General features: G+C 44.3%; 1 protein-coding gene across 2 annotated transcripts in view; it reads right to left on the reverse strand.

Moving 5' to 3' along the window:
* ZNF251 (zinc finger protein 251) overlaps positions 1-10,282 on the reverse strand; it is a 29,533-nt gene extending 19,251 nt beyond the window's left edge. Inside the window, exons 1-3 of one of the 2 annotated variants that reach the window (XM_010602160.3) lie at positions 10,171-10,282; positions 8,770-8,902; positions 8,198-8,311 (exon numbers count right to left, since the gene is read on the reverse strand). In XM_010602160.3, the coding sequence (XP_010600462.2) occupies positions 8,198-8,311; positions 8,770-8,902; positions 10,171-10,191 (268 nt within the window). In that variant the 5' untranslated portion in view covers positions 10,192-10,282. The remainder of the gene's footprint in view (positions 1-8,197; positions 8,312-8,769; positions 8,903-10,170) is intronic. The other variant, XM_064268285.1, reaches the window with a different exon arrangement.
* Positions 10,283-24,088: the final 13,806 nt, after the last annotated feature.

The raw sequence follows: 24,088 nt of genomic DNA on the forward strand, positions 1-24,088 counted from the left end.
AAGCAGAAATAGTTAAAAAAAAAAAAAAAAAGCCTTGGAACTGAAAATAACAATTTCTGAAATAATACACTCGGTGATGGACTTATCAGATGAATGAACGTGAAAAAAGAAAGAGTAAATGACCTTAAAGATGGCTTAATAGAAACTATCCGAAGTAAGGAACACAGACAAAAAAGATTTTAAAAATAATAAACAGTTTCAGGGACATGTTAGATGAAATAAATGGTCAAACATATGTGTGGTGAAATGAGTTCCTTTATGTGGCCTTTTGCCTTGGTTCTTTGGAAAAATATTTGAGAGATTTTCCCCCTAATCCCTAAGGAGTTACCTTTGGCCTAATTTTCTATCCTAGAGGGTTTATTACTTTTGTCCAGGTTGATTGACATTTCCTGGGCAAGCTGTAAACAACTTGACTTTTTGTCTGGTCCTGAGCTGCAGCCTGCCCTGTGACTGGTATGCAACTTGCTGGGATTGGTCAACATACCCATGCAAATAAAGTGACTATGGACTATGCAAATGAAGTATCTGTGGCCTACCGAGAGGGCATTGATCAGTTTGTGGCACCATACTGGTAGGGGCCACACCTTGAAATTGACAAGGAGTTGTGTATATATGCTGGCAACCCCACAGAGACTTTTGAGACAGAAAGAAGCAGGAAGAGAAACAGCAGGAAGCAGAAGGAAGAAAGAAAAGAAACAGGGAGAGAGGAGGAAAGGAATCCCCTAAAAGAGTTATAAAATGGTTCAAGAGCTGTAACACTGAAGAGAGCAAGAGGCCCGGAAGGAGCCCAGAAGCAGCGAAACTTCAGCAGAGCCAAGAGGAGGTCCATTCTGAGGGGGCTGAGGAGAAGCCTGCACAGCTGAGAGGAGCTGAGAGAGCTGTCCTGCACTGAAGGGAGAATTTTTCTACATGCTTCCTGATCCTGACCCTGCATTGTATCCTGTTACTGCCATACTTACTTATTGATCCAGTTGCGAGGATTTTTGTTTTCTTTACGTTAAGGTGTAAGTCATACTGAAGGCTGTAGTTTTTGATCTCCATCAGTAAGTGCTTCAAGTCCTATTCACTTTCAGCAAGCAAGGTTGTATCACCTGCATATTGCAGGTTGTTAATGAGTCTTCTTCTAATCCTGATGCTGCATTCTTCTTCATACAGTCCAGCTTCTCGGATTATTTGCTCAGCATACAGACTGAATAAGTATGGTGAGAGGATACAACCCTGATGCACACCTTTCCTGATTTTAAATCACGCAGTATCCCTTGTTCTGTTCTAACTACTGCCTCTTGGTCTGTGTACAGGTTTTGCATGAGCACATTTAAGTGTTCTCGAATTCTCATTCTTTGCTATGTTATCCATAGTTTGTTATGATCCACAGAGTCAAATGCCTTTGCATAGTCAATAAAACACAGGCAAACATTCTGGTATTCCCTGTATCTTAGTTATCTAGTGCTGCTATAACAGAAATACCACAAGTGAATGGCTTTAACAAAGAGAAATTTATTCTGTCACAGTCTAGGAGGCTAGAAGTCTGAATTAAGGGTGCCAGCTCCAGGCGAAGGCTTTCTCTTTCTGTTGGCTCTGGGGAAAGGTCCTTGTTATCAATCTTCCCCTGGTCCTGGAGTTTCTCAGTACAGGGACCCCAGGTCCAAAAAGGACACGCTCCCCTCACCGGTTCTTCATTCTTGGTGGCATGAGATACCCTGGTCTCTCTGTTTGCTTCTCTCTTTTATATCTCAAAAGAGATTGACTCATGATACAACCTAATCTTGTAGATTGAGTTTTGCCTCATTAACATAACTGCCTCTCATCCTGCCTCATTAACATCATAGAGGCAGGATTTACAACACGTAGGAAAATCACATGAGATGACAAAACGGTGGACAACCACACAATACAGGGAATCATGGCTTAGCCAAGTTGACACGCATTTTGGGGGGACACAATTCAATCCATAAAACCCTGCTTTCAGCCAAGATCCATCTGATATCCCTCATTCTACATCTTCTTCTGAATTCGGCCTGAAATTTCTGGCAGTTCCCTGTCGATTTACTGCTGCAACAGTTTTTGAATTATCGTCAGCATGATTTTACTTGCATATGATATTAATTACATTGTTTAATAATTTCCAAAGTCCATTGGATCATCTTTCTTTGTAATGCGCACAAACACGGATCTCTTCCAGTCAGTTAGCCAGGTAGCTGTCTTCCAAATTTCTTGGCATAGACAAGTGAGCACTTGTAGGGCTGCATCCATTTGTTGAAATATCTCAATTTGTATTCCATCAATTCCTGGAGCCTTGTTTTTTGCCAATATCTTCAGTGCGGTTTGGACTTCTTCCTCCAGTACCATCGGTTCCAGATCATACGCTGCCTCCTAAAATGGTTGAATGTCGGCCAATTCTTTTTGGCACAATGACTATGTATTCCTTCCATCTTCGTATCATGTTTCCTCTGTCGTTCAATTTTTTGCCCTCAAAATCCTTTAATTTTGCAACTCAAAGCTTGAATTTTTCTTCAGCTTTTTCAGCTTGTGAAATACCAAGTGTGTTCTTCCCTTTTGGTTTTCTATCTCCAGGTCTTTGCACATTTCGTTATAACACTTTACTTTGTCTACTTGAGCTGTCCTTCGAAATCTTCTGTTCAGCTCTTTTACTTCATCATTTCTTCTATTTGCTTTAGCTATTCTACATTCAAGAACAAATTTCAGAGTCTCTTCTGATACCCATTTTGGTCTTTCCATTCTTTCCCGTCTTTTTAAAGACCTTTTGCTTTCTTCATGTATGATGTCCTTGATGTCATCCCACAACTTTTCTTTGGTCATTAGTGTTCAATGTGTCAAATCTTTTATTGAAATGATCTCTAAATTCCAGGGGATATACTCAAGGTCATACTTTGGCTCTTGTGGAATTGTTTTAATATTTTTCAGCTTTGACTTGAACTTGCATATGAGCAATTGATGGTCTGCTCTGCATTTGGCCTGTGGCCTTGTTCTGATGAATGATATTGGGCTTCTTTCTACAGACGTAGTTGATTTGATTCCTCTGTGTTCCTTCTAGTGAGGTCCGTGAAGCAGCACTCAGGAAATCAAATGACATATTGCGCTGGGCAAATCTGCTGGAAAAGACCTTTTTAAAGTGTGAAAAAGGAAAGATGTCATTTTGAGGACTAAGGTGCACCTGACCCTAGCCATGGTATTTTCTATTGCCTCATATGCATGCAAAGGCTGGACAATGAATACGGAAGACGGAAGAATTGATGCCTTTGAATTGTGGTGTTGGTGAAGAACACTGAATATACCATGGACTTTCAGAAGATTGAACAAATCTGTCACGGAAGAAATACAGACAGAATGCTCCTTAGAAGCGAGGATAGCCAGACTTCATCTCATATACTTTGGACATTTTATTAGTAAGGACCAGTGCCTCGAGGACATCATGATTGGTAAAACAGAGGGTCAGTGAAATAGTGGAAAACCATCAACAAGATGGATTGGCCGAATGGCTGCAAACAATGGGTTCAAACACAGCAATGATTGTGAGGATGGCACAGGACTGGGCAGTGTTTTGTTCTGTGGTACATAGGGCTGCTGAGTCAGAACTGATTCAACAACACCTAATAACACTACTTCCTTAATAAACCACTTCACTGTAAGCACAGTCTGTGAGTTCTGTGTGGCCATTGCAACAGATTATTGAACTCAGAAGCAAAGTAAAGAGGCCATGGGTGGGACGGCTGGTGTCAGATTTGGTAAAAAAGTTGGAATGTGGAGGTATGTCTGACCTCTACCTCGTGGGATTCTGCTTTGGGCTGTTCCTGGTCATCATCCCCTCTGAAGTTAGATAGGTTCTGATGTTACCACTACTACTACCATTTTACAATATGTATAATTAGGATCCCAGAAGGACATCAGAGAGAGATTGGTGCAGAAAAAAACTGAAGAAATAATGGCTGAAAATTTCCCAATTTTGATGAAAGACAGAAATTTGCAGAATCAAGGTGCTAAGTAAACACTAAGCAGAATACAGAAAGAAGCCCATACTGAGGCACTTCATAGTCAAACTGTTGAAAACCTAATTAAAGAGCAAGTCTTAAAAGCAGCAAGAGAATGACATATAAGGGAATAATAATCCAATCAACAGCTGACTCCTTATCAAAAATCATGGAGGCCAGAAAAAGATGGAGCAATATCTTTAAAGTGCAGGAAAAACAAACAAACCTGTGAATTCAGATTTCTGTATCAAAAGAAAATATCACTCAAGAATGACAGCAGCCAAAGTCTCAAAGGAGAAACTAGTCTACAGGGCTAATAACCTGCACAAGCCATACTTCATCTACCCTGAGACCAGAAGAAAGAGATGGTGCTCAGTTAGTACCACCAACTGTTCTTATCAGGGCCACAACAGATGGACTCTGATAGAATGGGAGAAAAACACAGAATAGAAGTGAAATTCTTAAAAAGTCCAGACTTACCAGACCAGTTGAGACTGGAGGACTACCTAAGACTATCACCCTGAGATACTCTTTAAATGTTGAACTGAAACTATCCCCTGAGGCCACCTTTTAGCGAAATAACAGATTGACACACAAAATAAAGGATATTACTGGTGACTGTGGTGCTCCACTAAAAAACCATCTACATGAGGTCAAAAGGTCAACAATTACTCTAAAGCAAAGATGAGAAGATAAGGGAGCAGAGAAACTAGAGTACTGGAAACAGAACATCATGATGGATGCAAGTACATTGTGAAAAATGTAACTAATGTCACTGAATAATTTGGACAGAAATAGTCAAATGGGAACCTGCCTAATTTGCTGTGTAAGCTTCCACCAAAAACACAATAAAACATTATTTAAAAAAAAAAAAGAAGGAAAGCAAAATACAGGTACTTTCAGAGAATTGTTTTTGAAGACCTGCACCATGAGAAATGCTAAAGAAAGTTCTTTAGGCCAAAAGAAAATAAAACCAGATAAAAGCTCAGATCCTCAGAAAGGAATAAAGAGCACTGGACATGAAAATTATTAAACGCAAAACACTATTTTTTGGCCTTTTTCCTCAAGTTTTTGTAGGCTATATAACTCTTTAAAACTAAAATTATAATATTGTTTTGTGTAGTTTAAAGGTGTGTATAAATGTATTACGTATAACAACATAATAACAAAAAATAGGGAGGATGGTCCAGAGGTTGCACGGTTTCTATATTTTATGTGACATACTATAAAATAAACTGTAAGTAGACTGTGAAACCTAAATGTGTATATTGTAATCCCTAGGATAAACACTATAAAAAATAATGCAAAAAGGTTGCTTAAAAAACAACCAGGAATACTAAAACAGAGTTCTAAAAAACATTCGAAATAAACCAAACAGGCAGGGAAGAGGTACAGAGGAACAAAAAAAAGAAGAGACAAGTATAAAATAAAAATATTATTCACAAGAGCCTTTATGAACCATATCAATAATTGCATTAAATATTAATAGGCTAAACATTCCAATTAGAAGCCAAAATTTGACTGAATGCGTAAGAAACTAGACCCAGCTGTATGATGTCTACAAGAGATGTATTTTAAGTACAAAGATACATATAGGTTGAAATTAAGTGGATGGAAAAAGATGTACCAAGCTAACAGTAAGTATAAGAAGGCTGGAATTACTATGTTAATATCAGATAAAATATATTTCAAAACAAAATTATCAGAGATTAAAAGGGACCGTTAAAATGATAATCATAAATATGTATGTGCCTAACGTAGCTGCTTCAAAATACATGAAGCAAAAACTGAAAAAAAAAAAAAAAGAAAGGACAGACAATTCTATAACCACAGTTGGATAGTTTAACACCCTTCTCTTGGCAACTGACAGGATATCTTCAGCGAAGACAGAAAATCTGAACAACCTAGACAACGAAGTCAATCAATCAACCACCTTGACTTGACTGATATTTAAATACCACCACAATGCAGAATACTCAATCTTAAGTGTATGTGATCTATTTACCAGGACAGACCATAGTTTGGGTCATAAAGCAAGAGCCGATAAATATACAAAGAATAAAATCATATACAGTATGTTCTCTGACCACAAAGGAACTAAATTAGAAATTAATAACGATAAGATAACTAGAAAACACCATTTAGAAATTAAACAACACATGTCTAAATAGTCACTGAGTCAAAGAAATTACAACAAAAATCACATATTTTGAACAAAATGATAATGAAAATACAACATATGAAAATTTGTCGGGTGCATCTAAAGCTATCCTTAAAGGAAATTTTATAATTTTAAATGCCTATATGAGAAATATAGATGAAATACTTCATCTCACATACTTTGGACATGTCATCAGGAGGGATCAGCCCCTGGAGAAGAACATCATGCTTGGCAGAAGTTCAGCAAAAAAGTGGAAGACCCTAAGTGAGATGGGTTGACACTGTGGCTACAACAACGCACTCAAGCGTAACAACGACTGTGACGGTGCAGGACTGGTCAGCGCTTCGTTCCATTGTACATAGGGCCACTATGAGTCAGAGTCTACTCAACAGCACCTAGTATAACAACATGTTAGACAAGAAATAATACTTTAAATCAATTATCTAAGCTTCTACCTTTAGAAACTAAAGGCTTCATACAACCAATTTTGAATGTGCATGAATTTTGGATATATTATTCATAAGAGTCTTTCTGAATAAACTATCACAAGACAAGCTTCAGACAACCAAGAGATGGATGGAGAAAATGCTGGTAAAAGGACCAGAGGTAAATGACGCATATACGTCACTGCAGATCTAAGGGAATAACAAAGGTGAGGACACAGGTGATGAAGTGGTCTCTGACCTGACAAAGCAGAAACAACACAACCAACCAAAAACTGGAGACTAAAGTAAACATTTTTTTAAAGGACAGTATTGGCTAAAAATAATAATAAATAAAATATAAATAAAAAATCCGAGAAGCTGGACTATATGAAGAAGAACGGGGCATCGGGATTGGAGGAAGACTCATTAACAACCTGCGTTATGCAGATGACACAACCTTGCTTGCTGAAAGCGAAGAGGACTTGAAGCACTTACTAATGAAGATCAAAGACCACAGCCTTCACTATGGATTACGCCTCAACATAAAGAAAACAAAACTCCTCACAACTGGACCAATGAGCAACATCGTGATAAACGGAGAAAAGACTAAAGTTGTCAAGGATTTCATTTTACTTGGATTCACAATCAACAGCCATGGAAGCAGCAGTCAAGAAATCAAAAGATGCATTGCATTGGGTAAATCTGCTGCAAAAGACCTCTTCAAAGTGTTGAAGAGCAAAGATGTCACCCTGAAGACTAAGGTGCACCTGACCCAAGCCATGGTATTTTCAATCACATCATATGCACGTGAAAGCTGGACAATGAATAATGAAGACCGAAGAAGAACTGACTCCGTTGAATTGTGGTGTTGGCGAAGAATATTGAATATACCATGGACTGCCAAAGGAACAAACAAATCTGTCTTGGAAGAAGTACAGCCAAAATGCACCTTAGAGGCAAGGATGGCGAGACTGTGTCTTACATACTTTGGACATGTTGTCAGGAGGGATCAGTCCCTGGAGAAGGGCATCATGCTTGGTAAAGTACAGGGTCAGCGGAAAAGAGGAAGACCCTCAACGAGGTGGACTGACACAGTGACTGCAACAATGGACTCAAGCATAGCAACAATTGTGAGGATGGCGCAGGACTGGGTAATGTTTCATTCTGTTGTGCATAGGGCCGCTATGAGTCGGAACCAACTCCATGGCACCTAACAACAACATCAACAACAATTAACTAAAATTGGGAGGTGGAGGAGAAGGGGTCAAGGGAGAAAAAGGATACAGGTACTATTTTACAGTTGAAACTGGTAGGGAATCAATAGCTATTGTCCAAAGAAAAAGGACAATAAAGTTATCACACAAAGAAAGGAATGAGGGTGCTATAAGAGTATAATTACAATCACTAAAGCAAGAACACAAACCTCCCTAATTATTAGAAGAACTGTACAGTTTTCAAAAGCAAAGCAAACAGATCAGGATGTGTGTACATGCTTCTATGTATATATGGCAGTGTTACAGATTGCCCCCTGAGAGGCCCATGGAGGGAGTGCCATCACCCAACCAGCCCCTCACTCTGGGGATGGGAAGCCATCCCGAGACTAGCTTCCTGCCCACCCTCACCTGGCCTGCAGCTTCTCAAGACCTCTGGTTCCTCAGCTCCCAGAAGATCTAGGACCCATAGCTCCTCCCCTTGCTCCATCTGGGAGATCAGCTCTGGCTTAGCAACAGAGAATCCTGTTGAAGGTAAGGACAATGGGTGAGCTGGTGTGGCCTGGGGAGCTGACCGTTGGACTTCCAAGGCCAGGAGAAGAGATAAGTGCAGTGTCACGGAAGCTTACTCAGACAGGTCAGCAGAGCTGAGGGGACTCTCAAGGTGGGGCAGGGGTGTCACAAAGGCTTCCGTGTATGGGAGGGACGGACACTGTGAGTGCTGAAGAAGAATTCACCCATTTGTTCTCCCACCCCTAGAGGGATGCCTGTGGGGCCAGGGGCATCTGGGTGAGAAGTCCCTGGAACTGAGGAGCAGGGCAGGCCCTACAATGGGGAGGAGGCAGCCCCTGTCATTCTGTAGAGACCAGACTGGTACCTGGGGACAAGGGGCAGGACTCTCCTCCTTGGGCTCCAAAGTGCTGAATCAACCCACCAAACTCTTTAGAGGCCCCCACTGGGAACCAGGGACAAGAGAGGCTCACCCAGGGAGGCCATGTTCCCGTAGTTCTCGAGCATCACGTCCCGGTAGAGTGCCCGCTGGTGCGGGCCCAGCTGCTTCCCCTCCGCTTGAGAGAAGTACACGGCCACATCCTGGAAGGTCAGGGGCACCTCCTCCTGCAACAACATGTCAGAGCTGTCTGGGGCGAAGTTCACTGCACCACAGACAGGTCCACGGGGCCCAGAGCCCTACTGTAGTCAGTAGCAACCACGGACTAGCTGTCTGTGTCGGCACAGCAAGGGCCAGCTGACCTTTTCAGCCATGGGGACTCCAGCAGACCCCTCAGAGCCCCTTTCCCAGGGAGATGACATGAGTTCAGATTCCAGAACCCTTTCTTTGAGAGTGCTTTGATGCCCTGGCTTTACCAGCTGCTGGGCTCAAAACTCCGGAGTGGCGAGTAAGACATGGCGGGCAGGGAGGAAGGTCAACTTACCCAGGACCTGGGTATTGACAGCTTGGCTGCCATTCTACTCCTAGGGAGATCCTGAGTGAGGCAGCCTGGCCTGGGACTTCCCCCACCCACCTTACTCTCAGGTGTGTGTTCAGGAAACCGAGGCTCTGCCCCTTCTCGGTGTTACTAAATCACTCTCTTAACTTCCACGCGTTAGGGGTGTGGAGTGAAGGACTGCCAAAATTGATTCCTAGTGTCTCCACCTGGGGCTAAGTTATGAGGCAGTCATTCTGCAGCCCCCCAGACCTGCCATAGTGACCACAGAGTCATTCCAGAAGCTCCTGCTGCAAATGGCTTACGTGTACTGCCAGAGCCCGGGTGGGGACTGGCTAAGCGGTGAAAGCTGGCAGCTACAGTACTCCAGAAACCCGCTAGTGCCCCTAGAATTGAGTCCAGGACAACCGGTTGCCAAAAGCAGCTTGGGTGGCATGCGCCCTGGGGACAGGCTGTGCAGCTCACCCCTGACAAGGGTGTGGGGATGAGGGAGGGCGATGGGTGGAGCTGAGTCTCCAAGTAAAGCCAGAAACCGCGTCATCCTCACCCCTTCCTCCCCACGCTCAGGTCAGCCCCATATCCTAGTCCCCCTTCCCTCCTGCCTCCTGAGACCAACCCGGGGGGCTCCTCACGATTCCAGCAGAGCCTCCCTGGCCGCGCCTCCTGCTGCTCCAGCCCCCCTGAGACGGCCTCCCTCACAGCCCCGCGGCACTCTCGGTGGTCCCCCCGCAGGCCGCCCGCCCTCCAGCCCCCAACCGGGAGCCCCGAGTCACAGCAGGACGGTTTCTCCCCCGCCCCAGGTCACGTCCACCGCCGGCCCCTCTGCCCGGCACAGTCCTCCCTTAAATCTCTACCTGTGCCCCGGGTCACTAATGCAACCTCGGCGGGGCCCCCCACGCCCCCTCCCTAACCCGGCCACTTTCCATCATCTGAAGTTACCTTGTTCGCGTCCTCAGTCATCTCTGCACGCAGCCCGCGCCCCAGGCTGCAGGCGGTGCCCTCGGGGAGGCCCCCCTACGACTCAGCAGCCAAGAAGCGATTCGCACACCTGGCAAAGCCGGAGGGGTAGGGGCGGGGCAGGAGGGGGCGGGGCCGGGAGGGCGGGAGGGGCGGGGCGGGCGCGTCGAGTTGCGCACGCGCAGGACGCCCCGCCCCGCTCCCAGGTGGCCAGGAGGGTGCCTCGCACGCGCCCGCGCGCCTCGCCTCGCCGAGACTAACAAGGACCGGAAGCGGGTGCCGGGAGTCCCGCCCTGCCCCTGGGGTACTTCCGGGCGGCTCTAGGCTTCCTGCCAGTCTGTGGTCCGGTTGCCAGGTACCGACGGGCTGCGGAGGGACCGGCCTCCTCTCGTGCCCACTGATGGCGTTGGGGAACGGCCGCAGCCAGGGCGGGGGGGGGCAGGTGGCGGCCGGGGCGGGGGCTGGGGGGGCAGGTGGCGGCCGGGGCGGGGGCGGGGGGGCTGTGGCGGCGGGGGTGGGGGGGCTGTGGCGGCCGGGGCCGGGGGGGGCTGTTCCCGGGGCCAGGGCGTGGGGGTGTAGGGGAGGCTGTCGCCAGGGCGGGGCCTCGCGCTCCTCTCTGCAGCTCGCACTGCGTCCTGCCTGCCCCCAGGCCCTGGAGACGCTTCCTTTGGGACTGGATGTTTTGAGGTAGTTAACTCTGGTTGCATAGTGGTTAACTGCTAGGGTTGCTAACCAAAGGGTCAGCAGTTCATATCCGCCAGGCGCTCCTTGGAAACTCTATGGGGCAGTTCTGTGCTGTCCTATAGGGTCGCCATGAGTCAGAGTCAACTCGACGGCAGTGGGTTTGGTTTTGGTTTTTTGGGACTCGTCCTGTGCCACTTTCTATCCTGGGGCCACCGTTTCTCCCACCCGGACTGCACCACCAGCTTTCATTGGTCTCTCCTCCAGTCTCTGTCCCCTCCAGTCAGCCCACCACACTCAGACATACCATGTATTTCTCTTCATAACAACAAAATCGAATATAAAGATACTCAAATAAAACATGGTTAAAAAATAGCATTTGATAAAATTGAAGAGGAAGCATTGCAGATGAAGAGGACAAAATACGGAAAGGAAAAATTAAATGAAGTCAAGGATGACCTTGCCACTCAATATATGCCCTAGGCCCTGTATACTTTGCTACAGTTGTGTCACAAATTTAGTTTTGAGCTTGAGGCAATCGACAAGAAGAATGTCTGAAAGTTAAACACTATGCAAAGTTGTCACAGGAAAGCTACCATGCACTATAAACAGTGCTGAGAAGAATGTGTGGTTAGACACCAGCCCTGCTGGTGGGAATGTGATTAGTACAATCTTGAAAATTACCTAAGCTGTATTTTAAAAAAAGAAGAAGAAAAAACCCAAACCCATATAAACCCAGCGCCGTCGAGTTGATTCCGACTCATAGTGACCCTATAGAGAGCCTTAAACATTTATATGCTCTAAGCAAGCAAGTCTACATCTAGGAATCTATTCAAGCAAATCACAAAAGTTTTAAAGACAGATCACTTAGAGCTGTTTTTAAACCAATTACCTCCATGTTGCTAAAACTAGTGGACATTTTTTTTATCTTACTTGACCTCTCAGCAATATTTGACACAGTGGACTCTCCATCTGCCTTGAAACACTCTTACCTTATCATTAACGGTACCGTAATTCCCACTGTTTCCTGCCCACCTCTCTGGATGCTCTTTCTTAATCTCCGTTGCTAGCTTCTTGTCTACCGAGTGTCTTCCTGGGCTTTCTCCTTATTTTACTGTACATTTTTCCCTAAGAGAGCTTACTCTATCCCATTTCTTCAATTACAATTAGTTCAAAAATGTAAATTCACAATTTTAATCTCTACACCAGACCTTTTTTCTGAATTCCAGTCCTGAATAAATAACTGCCTACTCAACATATCCATTTGGGCTGACCATCCAAAGCGATCAGTGGAGGAGGGCGCAATATGGACTGGGTACCTGGGCACACTTTTGTTTTTATTCCTCACATTTACACTAAACAGGCCAGCCTCTTAGGAAGTGCCGGCAAGCAAGATACAGGCCCTTCTCCGAGTCAGCACAACTGGACTAAGCCAAAAGCTAAGAAGTTTCATGAATACAACCAAACACTTCGAGGGACAGAGTAGCAGGGGTGGGGGTCTGGGGACCATGGTTTCAGGGGACATCTAGGTCAATTGGCATAACAAAGTGTATTAAGAAAACATTCTGCATCCCACTTTGGTGAGTGGCGTCCAGAGTCTTAAAAGCTAGCAAGTGGCCATCTAAGATGCATCATTTGGTCTCAACCTACCTGCAGGAAAGGAGAATAAAGAACGCCAAAGATGCAAGGAAAATATGAGCCTAAGAGACAGAAAGGGCCACATAAGCCAGAGACTCCATCAGCCTGAGACCAGAAAAACTATATTATGCCTGGCTACCACCAATGACTGCCCTGACGGGGAACACAACAGAGAATCCCTGGTGGAGCAGGAGAAAAGTGAGATGCAGACCTCAAACTCTAGTAAAAAGACCAGACTTAATGGTCTGACTGAGACTGGAGGGACCCCAGAGGTCATGGCCCCCGAACTCTCTGTAAGCCCAAAGCTAAAACCATTCCTGAAGCCAACTCCTCAGACAAAGATTAGACTGGAATGTAAGACAAAATGATACTGGTGAAGAGTGTGCTTCTTAGCTCAAGTAGACACATGAGACTGGGCAGCCCCTGTCCAGAGAGGAGATTAGAAGGCGGAGGGGTGTATAAGTTTTTGTATGAGAAACTGACTTGAATTGTAAACTTTCACTTAAAGCACACACACATACATAAAAAGACAGGCCGTCTCTCTATGCTCCCTCTTGTTCCTTCCCACAGAAGGGGTGGCAGGAAGAGCCTGATGTCCATGGGGGACTTGCTAACTAGAGCAGTCATTGCATAGAAGTGGGCAAGGGTCTGTGTTTTCTTCCCTAGCTGAGCTGAGGTACATGGAGTACTTGCGTTTCGAGTCTCCATGCAGAAAACACCAGAATTTAGGGAGCTGGATGTTATAAAAAAAATTAATTTTAAAACCAATTAGGGACCATGATTTTGGACCTGCAGCCAAAAGGACCTACTAACTCTGCTGAGCTGACTCATTTGCCCAGTGGCAGGCAGACCTCTCTGCCATGGGAGAGAACAGATCTCAGTGTATCCTGATCACAGGGGAAAGAACTCTGAAACAACCAGGAGCCACAGATTCCCAGTTCCTTCTCTTTTCTCAGGTAAATCACTCTTCCTGCCCTGCAGTCAGAGGGTGGGGGAAGCCAGGGTGCTCCTCTAAAATAGCCTCTGCCTGGAGAGGGCAGGAAAGCAGAGTCAGGACTTAGGATTCCGGCAGCAGCATGAAGGGAGTGCTGGTGCTCTCTGAGACTTCTGTGGTTGGAGTGGGGCCAGGAGGGGCAGCATGACTGTGGCCATGCCAAGGCAGTCCCTTGTGGCTGGAGGAGAGTGAGCTGGTGGGGATAGTCTGTGATTGCAGGTGTAAGTAATGCCAGACAAAGGGACCCAACTGTTGTCAGTGACCTCGACCAAGCATAACAGGCTGAGGCTCTGGAGTACATACTGGACAGAAGAAAGGAAATGAGGATGGAGGAAAAGCATCACGGGAGGCTCCTTTCCTTCCTCTGCTCTAGGGGTCTTGTCCCTTGACCTGCCCATGGGACTGAGCCAGGCTTGCAGCTGGCTCAGTGAACACTAGCTGGCTTTGAAGATGTGGACTTGGCTTCCTGGGACAGTGGGGCGGCTGAGTAGAGGAAAAGAACGTGGGGAACCATTGTGTAGATAGATTGGAGACTTGGCCCCAGGTGGACTGGAGGAAGGTGAGTGAGAGTGGGGGTGGGTGTGGGCGTGTATGAGCAAATGTGAGTACGAAAGTATGTGAGCATGGGTGAGAATGTGTGTCTAGGTGAATGTGAGTATGAGTGTGTGTGTTGGACAGTGAACATGTGGACGTGTGTGTGTGTGGGTTAGGGAGTGTGTATTCGAATGTGAATGAATATGTGTGAAGTGTGGATGGGAGTGTGTGACTTGGGGTGGGAGTAGGGGGCCAGAGCAACTGGAGTTCCAAATTGCTGCTGGATTTACAGGCTTTACTGCTTGTGGGCGCTGGAACCCCAGAACATGAGTCCTCTGAGCAGTACAGAGAGGCCCAGGTGGTCCCTTAATGGACAGGCACCTCCAGTGGTGGGCACTACAAGCGGGGTGTTTCCTGAGGCCCAGCTCCCTCCTGAAGTGGCAGCAATGGCCCAGCTCCTGGGGGAGCTGGACAGGAGCACGTTCAAAAAGTTGCTGAAGCTGGTGGTCAGCAGCGTGCAGGGAGAGGGCTGCCAAGAGGCTTTGTGGTGCCTCAGGGCCAGCGTGGGCCTGCCAGAGGAGCAGCTGGGCACCCTGTTCAAGTTCATCCAGGGCCAACCTGAAACCCGAGGCCTTGCAAGAATCAGCTCAAGGAGCTCTGTGTCCCCTAGGACCTGACTGGGGACCTGGCCACTGTGGTGTTTGAGAGCCAGCAGCCCCTCCATGACTCTCTGGCCAGCCAGCAGGGGCCATCTTTAATCTGCCACAGCAATCATCACAGGCAAGAAACACTAATAAATACTAAAACTAATTGGCCATTGTCAGATAAGGATCAGAATATTATCAAAATATCACCGCACAAAAAACTATTCATTACAGAGGTGACTGTAGTAACTACAGAAGACAAACCTGGCAGACAGTAATTTAATCAAGTGATCTAAGTTAAAACCACAAGTATTGGTACAAACCAAAATTGTGTGCCAACCTTTGGATGCAGTGAGAAGAGCATAGGATCTGTGATATTTCTGCCAAAAATGTCTGATCTGGTTGTGTAGTAAGGGTAATCTTCCATTGGATTGTTCTGTCCACTTGACATTCGTGTTCAGAGCAGTTCTAGCTCTAAATTGCCCAATCCAGAATTTGCTTTCCCTTAACCAGTGAATGGCCCATGCAAGTACTTGCCCCCAAACTGTAGAGCCTTCTACCCTCAAATCTTCTTTTTGAAGATTCTTTGCCAGTCTTTTGTAATTTTTTACAAAATAGTCTGCTGGGACTTTGACTGGGATTGCACTGAATCCACAGGAGAATTTGGGTTTGGTGGGGTGGAGCAGATGGACATCTTAACAACACTGAATCTTTCAGTCTGAGAGCATGGGATGATTTTCCATTTATTCAGACCTTATTTAATTTCACCCAGCTTGTGTTTTGTAGTTTTCAGAGAAGTATTACATGCTTTAAGGAACCCTCTTGGTGTGGTGGTGAAGCACTTAGTTGCTGACTAAAAGGTCAGCAGTTCAAATCCATCAGCCCCTCTGAGGGAGAAGAATGTGGCAGTCTGCTTGCATAAAGATTGCAGCCTTGGAAACCCTATGGGGCAGTTCTGCTGACAAATTGTCGACAATTCTCTGTGCATTTTCTGTTATCCCTCCCTGTTCTGGTACTTCAATCACTCGTAGGTTATTTCTCTTGATAGAGTCCCGCATGATTCTTAAGGTTTCTTCATTTTTTTAAATTCTTTAATCTGATTTTTCTTCAAATATATCAGTGCCAAGTGATTTATCTTTAGGTTCAAAAATTCTAGCTTCTACTTGCTCAATTCTGCTCCTCTGACTTTCTGTTGAGTTGTCTACTTCTGTAATTTTATTGTTGATCTTCTGAATTTCTGATTGCTGTCTGTCTATGGATTTTTCCAGCTTATTAAGCTTTTCATTATGTTACTGAATAATATTTCCAATTTCTTCAGTTGCTTTACTTGTGTGTTCCGTGGCTTGTTCTGCGTATTGCCTCATTTCCTTCCTGATGTCTTGAAGGGTTCTGTATATTAAACTTTTGTATCCTGGCTCTGGTAATTCTAGGAATGCACTTTAATCTAGAAGATCCCTGGATTCTTTGTTTTGAGAGCCTTGTTGAGGTGATCATGGTCTGTTTCTTTATGTGACTTGATATTGACTGTTGTCTCCAAGCCATCTATAAGTTATTGTATTAGTTTATGCTTGCTTACTGTGTTCTAGCTGCTTGCTTTGTTTTGTTTTCATATACCCAAATGGGTTGCTTGAGTGAGCTACCTTGATTATTTTTGTCTTTGTAGCTCTGATGTCCTGTCCCCAGCTGGCTAGAGCTGTTATCAGGTATATCAGTCTAGGAGTCCATTCAGTTTTCTTGTATGAATTCAGCTCAGGTTTCCAGGGAGCTGATCATCAAGTGTGTGATACAGACTCTGTAGTACAGTCTTAGAGGGGCAGGGATGATTGGCGTATATACCGGTGTCGATTGCAGCAGGGGGTCATGCTCTCAACAGGGCAGGGGGCTGAGAACTAACCCCTGAGTGTCTCTGAGGAAAGCACGTCCCTGTTCTGTAGAGCGTGCAGGTGGGGGGGTTCTGCAGATGGACCATGGGCACCCAAAGATTTTGGTTGTAAGGACTAAAAAAAAAGGTACCAATTATCCTTGAAACCCTGTTGTGGGTGGCTGGGTGACCTGAGTGGAGCTACCAGTCCTTAGGTCCCTGATGTGGGTAGGCGAGGACCTTGTTTAATAGGCAAAGAAATGTCAGACATCAAACACCCACCTCTCCACCACACAGCTGAAATAGTTGGAGTCTGCCAAAAGGGCCTATTCTCCTGAAATAGGCCCACACAGGTCCATGCAGAGGGGAAAGGTGCTCAAAGTCTATGGACCATTTATGCCCGGACAGGAGCCGCTTCTGTCCTGAGCTCCGCTGGTTAGTGGAGCTAGCAAATTATCTTTTCCCCCAATTGCAAATTTTTTCCTTCCCCAAGGCCGGGAGGCTGGCTCTAAGTGCACAACAGTGCCTATCTCAGGCCCAGGGATTTCAGCCGCTGAAGCCGGCTTGGGTGTGTGGCGGGGTGGGCACATTAAAATATACGCAAGTACTTAGCTTTTGCCAAGAGCGCCGCTCTTCTCTGGTTCCTGAGGTGTGAGTAGGCTGTGTGGCTGGCTGCTTCTCCCTGAGGAAACTGCAGCCGAACGCTAGTACTAGCCTGCCGTGACTGCTCCGGGAATGGTGCCTGAGGGCTCTATGGGGCAGTTCTACTCTGTGCTGTAGGGTCACTATGAGTCAGAATTGACTCGATGGCAGTGGGTTTGGTTTTTTTTTTTTTAATTTGGTAATATATAGTAAAGGAGTCCAGTTGGCAAAATGGTTACATGCTTGGCTGCTAACCGGAAGACTGGTGGTTCATACTGTCCTAGGGTAACATCACCAAAACGTTATAGTAAAGCAAGAAGAAAGATTTTATTTGGCATATGTTCCAAGAAGCAAAAGTGGGAAATGGACAAGCATGCTGCCAGTGCTGCGTCTGCTTGCGTCTGAGGAACGCTACAGAATCATCGGTATACGTTGACATTACAAGTGGTAAAATCATTAAAATCTTCACCTTTACACAAATTGGCTGAAAACTGCTAAATCATCATGACTCTACATTTTGAATTGTCTTTCATAATAATCATCTGCACAAGTTTTAGTAATGAAAGGAGCTTCTTCTTTGGTCCAAAAAATATTATTTCCTAAATGCTAATAGAAAAAGTTTCAAGATAGCCAATACAAGTTCTTTTCAGCTCACTAACACCTAGGATATCTATATTTATTTTCCTAAATTCATACTTCATACATTCTATGTTCTGATTATTAATGGATGTCTACAGCTGTTTCTTCTCATTTTAAGTTATGCTACATTGGCAAATGAAGGTCCTGAAAGCTTGACTCCATCTACATGATTCAGGTTGACTCTACCTTGACAAGGCAGCTCTTCCCCAGTCATCTTTTGAATGCCTTCCAACCCGGGGGGGTCATCTTCTGGCATTACATCAGACAGTGTTCCGCTGCTATTCTTAAGGTTTTCACAGGCTAATCTTTTCAGAAGTAGATGGGAAGATCCTTCTTCCTAGTCTGTCTTAGTCTGGAAGCTCGGCTGAAACCTGTCCTCCACGGGTGACGCTTCTGGTATCTGAATACCGGTGGTATAGCTTCCAGCATCACAGCAACACACAAGCCCCCACAGTACAACAAACTGACAGACACGTGGGGGGCATTAGTGAGCTGAAATGGACTGGTATTGGCCATTTTGAATTGGACAATCATATGGTCTGCTATGTCAGGAATGACAGCTTGAAGGAGAATGCCGTTGCCTTCATCATCGAAAAGAACTTTTCAAGATCTAGCCTGAAGTACAACGCTGTCAGCGATAGGATAATATCCATATGCCTACAAGGAAGACAGGTTAATGCAACTGTTATTCAAATTTATGCACCAACCACTAAATCCAGAGATAAAGAAATTGAAGACTTTTACCAACTTCTGCACTCTGAAATTGATCAAACATGCGGTGAGGATGCATTAATAATTACTGGTGACTGGAATGAGAAAGTTGGAAACAAAAAAGGATTGGAAGTTGAAAAATATGTCTTGGTGATAGAAACGATGCTGGAAATCACATGATAGAGTTTTGCAAGACCAACTTGTTCACTGCAGGTACCTTTTTTCAACAACATAAATGGCAGCTATACACATGGACCATATCAGGTGGAATACACAAGAATTAAATCAACTACATCTGTGAAATGAGACTGTGGAAACACTCAATATCATCAGTCAGAACAAGACCAGGTGCTGAATGTGGAACAGACCATCGATTACACATATGCAAGTTCAAGTTGAAGCTGAAGAAGATTAGAACAAGTCCATGAGAGCCAAAGTATGACCTGAAGTATATCCCACCTGAGTTGAGAGACATTTCAACAAAAGATTGCACACATTGAACACTAGTGACCAAAGACGAGATGAATTGTAGAATGACATCAAGGACATCATGCCTGAAGAAAGCAAGAGGTAATTAAAAAGACAGGGAAGAGAGAAAAGACCAAAATGGATGTCAGAAGGGATTCTGAAACTTGCTCTTTAATGTTTAATAGCTAAAGAAAAATGAAAAAATGATGAAGAGCTAAACAGAATATTTCAATGGGTGGCTCGAGAAGACAAAATAAAGTATTATAATGACATGTGCAAAGACCTGGAGATAGAAAACCAAAAGGGAAGGACATGCTCAGCATTTCTCAAGCTGAAAGAACTGAAGAAAAAATTCAAGCCTCCAGCTGCAATACTGAAGGATTTTACAGGGAAAATATTAAATGACTCAGGTAGCATCAAAAGAAGATGGAAGGAATACACAGAATCACTGTATCAAGAATTGGTTTAAGTTCGATCATTTCAGGAGGTAGCATATGATCAACAACCGATGGTACTGAAGGTAGACGCTTCACTGAAGGCATTAGCAAAAAAAAAAACAAGGCTCCAAGAATTGATGGAATACCAACTGAGATATTTTAACAAATGGATGCAGCGCCACAAGTGCCCACTCATCTATGCCAAGAAATTTGGAAGACAGCTACCTGGCCAACTGACTGGAAGAGATCTGTATTTGTGCCTATTCCCAAGAAAGGTGATCCAACTGAATGCGGAAATTATCGAACAATATCATTAATATGACATGGAAGTAAAATGTTGCTGAAGATCATTCAAAAGTGGCTGCAGCAGTATATTGACAGGAAACTGCCAGAAATTCAAGCCAGATTCAGAAGAGGATGTGGAACCTGGAATATCATTACTGATGTCAGATAGATCCTGGCTGAAAGCAAAGAATACCAAAAAGATATTTACCTGTGTTTTATTGACTATGCAAAGGCATTCAACTGTGTGGATCATAACAAATTATGTATAATATTGCAAAGAATGGAAATTCCAGAACACTTAATTGTGTTCATGAAAAACTTGTGCATAGATCAAGAGGCAGTCATTCAAACAGAATAAGGGGATACTGCATGGTTTAAAGTCAGGAAAGGTGCACATCAAGGTTGTATTTTTCACCATACTTTGTCTGCTGAGCAAGTAATCTGAGAAGCTGGACTATATGAAGAAGAACACGGCATCAGGATTTAAAGGAGAGTCATTAACAGCCTGCAGATGACACAACCTTGTTTGCTGAAAGTGAAGAGGACTTGAAGCACTTATTGATGAAGAACAAAGACCATAGCCTTCAGTATGGATTACACCTCCATAAAAAGAAAACAAAAATCCTTACCACTGGACCAATAACATCATGATAAATGAAAAAGGTTGACGTCAAGGATTTCATTTTACTTGGACCAGAATCAACATCCATGGAAGAAAAAGTCAAGAAATCAAATGACACGTTGCATTAGGCAAATCTGCTGCAAAAGACCTCTTTAAAGTGCTAAAAAGCAAAGATGTCACCTTGAAGACCTGACTTAAGCCATGGTGTTTCAGTTGCTTCATATGCATGCAAAAGCTGGACAGTGAAAAAGGAAGACTGAAAAAGAATTGATGTCTTTGAATTATGGTGTTGGTGAAGAATATTGAATATACCATGGACTGCCAAAAGAACAAACATATCTGTCAGAAGAAGTAGTGCCAGAATGATCCTTAGAAGCAAGGATGGTGAGACTTTGTCTCACATACTTTGAACATGTTATCAGGAGAGATCAGTCCCTGGAGAAGGACATCATGCTTGGTAAAGTAGAAGGTCAGCGAAAAAGAGGGAGACCCCCAACAAGATGGGTTGACACAGTGGCTGCTTCCTATGGGTTCAAGCATAATAACGATTGTGAGGACAGTGCAGGACCGGGCAATATTTTGTTCAGTTGTACATAGGGTCTCTATGAGTCATAACCGACTCAATGGCACCTAACAACAACAATAGAAAAAGATAATTATTGTGATTGGAATGCCAGAGTTGGAAACGAAGAAGGATTGGTAGTTGGAAAATATGGACTAGGTGACAGAAATTACACTGGAGATCACAAGATAGAATTTTGCAAGACCAATGATTTACTCATTGCAAATACCTTTTTTCAACAATATAAATGGCAACTATACACATGGACCTTGCTGGATGGAATACGTAAGAATAAATCTACCACATCTGTGGAAAGAATGATGAAAAAGCTCAATATCATCAGTTGGAACAAGGCCAGGGTCAGAATGTGGAACAGATCATCAATTGCTCATATGCAAGTTGAAGTTGAAGCCAAAATGTTAAAACAAATCCAAGGGAGCCAAAGTACAACCTTGAGCATATCTCACCTGAATTTAGAGACCATCTCAAGAATAGATTTGACACGTTGAACACTAATGACCGAAGACCAGACAAGTCATGGGATGACATCAGGGACATCATATGTGAAGAAGTAAAAGGTCATTAAAAAGACAGGAAAGAAGAGGCAAGCCCAAGATGGTGTAATAATCACGTGCTTTATGTTCTCTCTCTTACAACAAAGACTCAAAAAAACAAGCCAATAGGATATACGGCAACCTAGGAACCCTAATTATCAAAGACAAAGGTGAGGAATAGGACTGAGCAGCAGGTAGAAGGAGAGACAACTGAAAAACAGCGGAAAAGGCGAATTATGGAAAATGGGATCGCTGCCGTTCTGCAGGCTGAAGCTGTGCAGTGCCCCCAAGCTGAGGCAAGCAGCATCATCCCAAGGCGAAACCCACCCCATCTGGTGCAGCCAAGCAGCAGTGAATCTGCATGCACCCCTAGAACCAAATAGGCACGACACCAGACCTGTGAAAGTTAAATGCAAGCTCCCAATTCACTGTGTGCCCTTCCCCCACCACAGCGCCACAGCCAAGGTGTACTCCTTTCCCCCCACACATCTTCCTCCGTGCTCTGACACCAGTCTCCCATGGCATTCAACAAAGCCATGCTCCCTAAGCCGGGAACTTATGGCTGGGTCCGGAGGCACCAACTCCACCCAGCCACTGGCGTAGGGTGTGTATGGATTTGGAGCACCCCCACCCCAGTGCCTTGTGGACCAGTCCAACACCAGATACCCTCATTAGAACATCATGGGCAGGACATCCACCTAAAGCCCATTTTCACCTACAGCAGTCAAGTGGAAGCTGCAGACCTGTGACATTTGACACTTCCCTGCCCCTAAGAAGGGGCCTCGCCACCCACACCAGAAGCCTGAGGGCCCGTGGTACAACCCACTCCATCTAGTGGCCCACGACAGGAGACTGAGAATTAGTGGTGCCTCCTAGTCCCTCCAGCTAACAGCACCACCCAAGGACCAGCTGCACTACCCACTCTCCACTAAGTACTCTGGCAGAAAGGGGCATGCCCTCCATTGGGGCACCCAGGGGTAGCCAACAGCCCCCTGCCTTGTCTACCACATCAGCCCTCATTGAAACCAAAGACCTGTACTTCCTCCAAACGCCCCCCATGCAGCCCTGCCCACCTAGGACTGTAGGTGAGAGTCTCCACACCACACACTTGGTGACTGATGACCTAGGCACCTGTGACTTGCACAGCCACACTCCTGCAAAAACAGTGAACAGACTCCCAGGCTCACACACCTAGTAGTTGCTCTGACTACCTGGAGACAGGAGGTGAGAGTGCCAACAAAGCCAACCATCAGAGCAGCACAGTCACCCAGCCTACTTGGACAGATCAAAACAAAAATACAGTAAATAAATAACTTATTTATGTTTCAGAGGAAGTCGATATAAAATCATATAAAGAAGCAGCACAAGATGGCTCCAGTAAGCAACCAAAATAAAGAACCAGAAAACCTTTTGGAGAAAGAGAAGGCAATGGAACTACTTAGAGAAGAATTGAAAAGACTAAAATACAGAGCTCTTGAAGAGATCAAGGAGGAGATGAGGCAAAACACAGACCAAACCAAGGAACAAAAAGACAAAGCAATAGAAGAATTCAGGAAGACAATACAAGAACAAAACAACAGGATATACAGGCTGCTAGAAACCATACAGAGACAGTAACTAGAAATCCAAAATATTAACAATAAAATTTCAAAATTAGACAACGGAAGGTCATAGGAGCAGAATTGAGACAACGTAAGTCAGAATTGGTGAGATAGAAGATAAATCCCTTGACACCAACTTGTTTGAGGAAAAACCAGAAAAAACAATGAAAAAAAAAAACATAAAGAAAGCCTAAGAATTATGTGAGACACTAACAAAAGGAAAAACCTACAAGAACAGGGGGATAATGGAAAACACAGAATTGTTGAAGATTGGCTGCAGAAAATTTCCCTGATACCATGAAAGATGAGAAGATACCCATCCAAGAAGCGCAACAAACCCCATACAGGATAGACCCAAAAGAAGGTCACCAAGCCACATCATAATCAAACTTGCCAAAACTAAAGCAAGAATCCTGAGAGCAGCTAGGGATAAACAAAAAGGTTACCCACAAAGGAGAACCAACAAAACTAAGTTCAGATTACTTGGCAGAAACGGTGGAAGCAAGAAGGCAATGGGATGGGCATATATAAAGCCTTGAAGGAAAAAAAATGCCAACCAAGAATTATGTATCCGGCAAAATTGTCTCTCAGACATGATGGTGAAATTAGGTCCTTTCCAGATAAACAGAAATTAAGGGAATTTGTAAAAAACCAAACCAAAATTACAAGAAATATTAAAGGGGGTCCTCTGGTTAGAAAAGCAGCATCAGACAACAGTCCAAAACTAGGACACAGGACAAATCAACCAGATAGCAACCCAGCTAGAGAATTTACAAAAACAAGTCAAAGCTAAAAGACTGAAGACAGGGACCCAGAAACATCGATAAGAAAATGATGACAATGTCAAAACAAAAAAGAGGGAATAAACAGTGTGGTCATAGAACTTCCATATGGAGAGAAAGTCAAAATAGTATCATGAAATAAAAGACTGGTTTAAACTTAGAAAAATAAAGATTAATTTCAAGGCAACTACAAAGGAAACTAACAAACCTACCCATCAAAAAAAAAAAAAAAAGACTCAGCAAAC

The sequence above is a fragment of the Loxodonta africana genome, chromosome 14 (genome assembly GCF_030014295.1).
Source record: "Loxodonta africana isolate mLoxAfr1 chromosome 14, mLoxAfr1.hap2, whole genome shotgun sequence".
In the NCBI taxonomy this organism is placed as follows: Eukaryota; Metazoa; Chordata; class Mammalia; order Proboscidea; family Elephantidae; genus Loxodonta; species Loxodonta africana.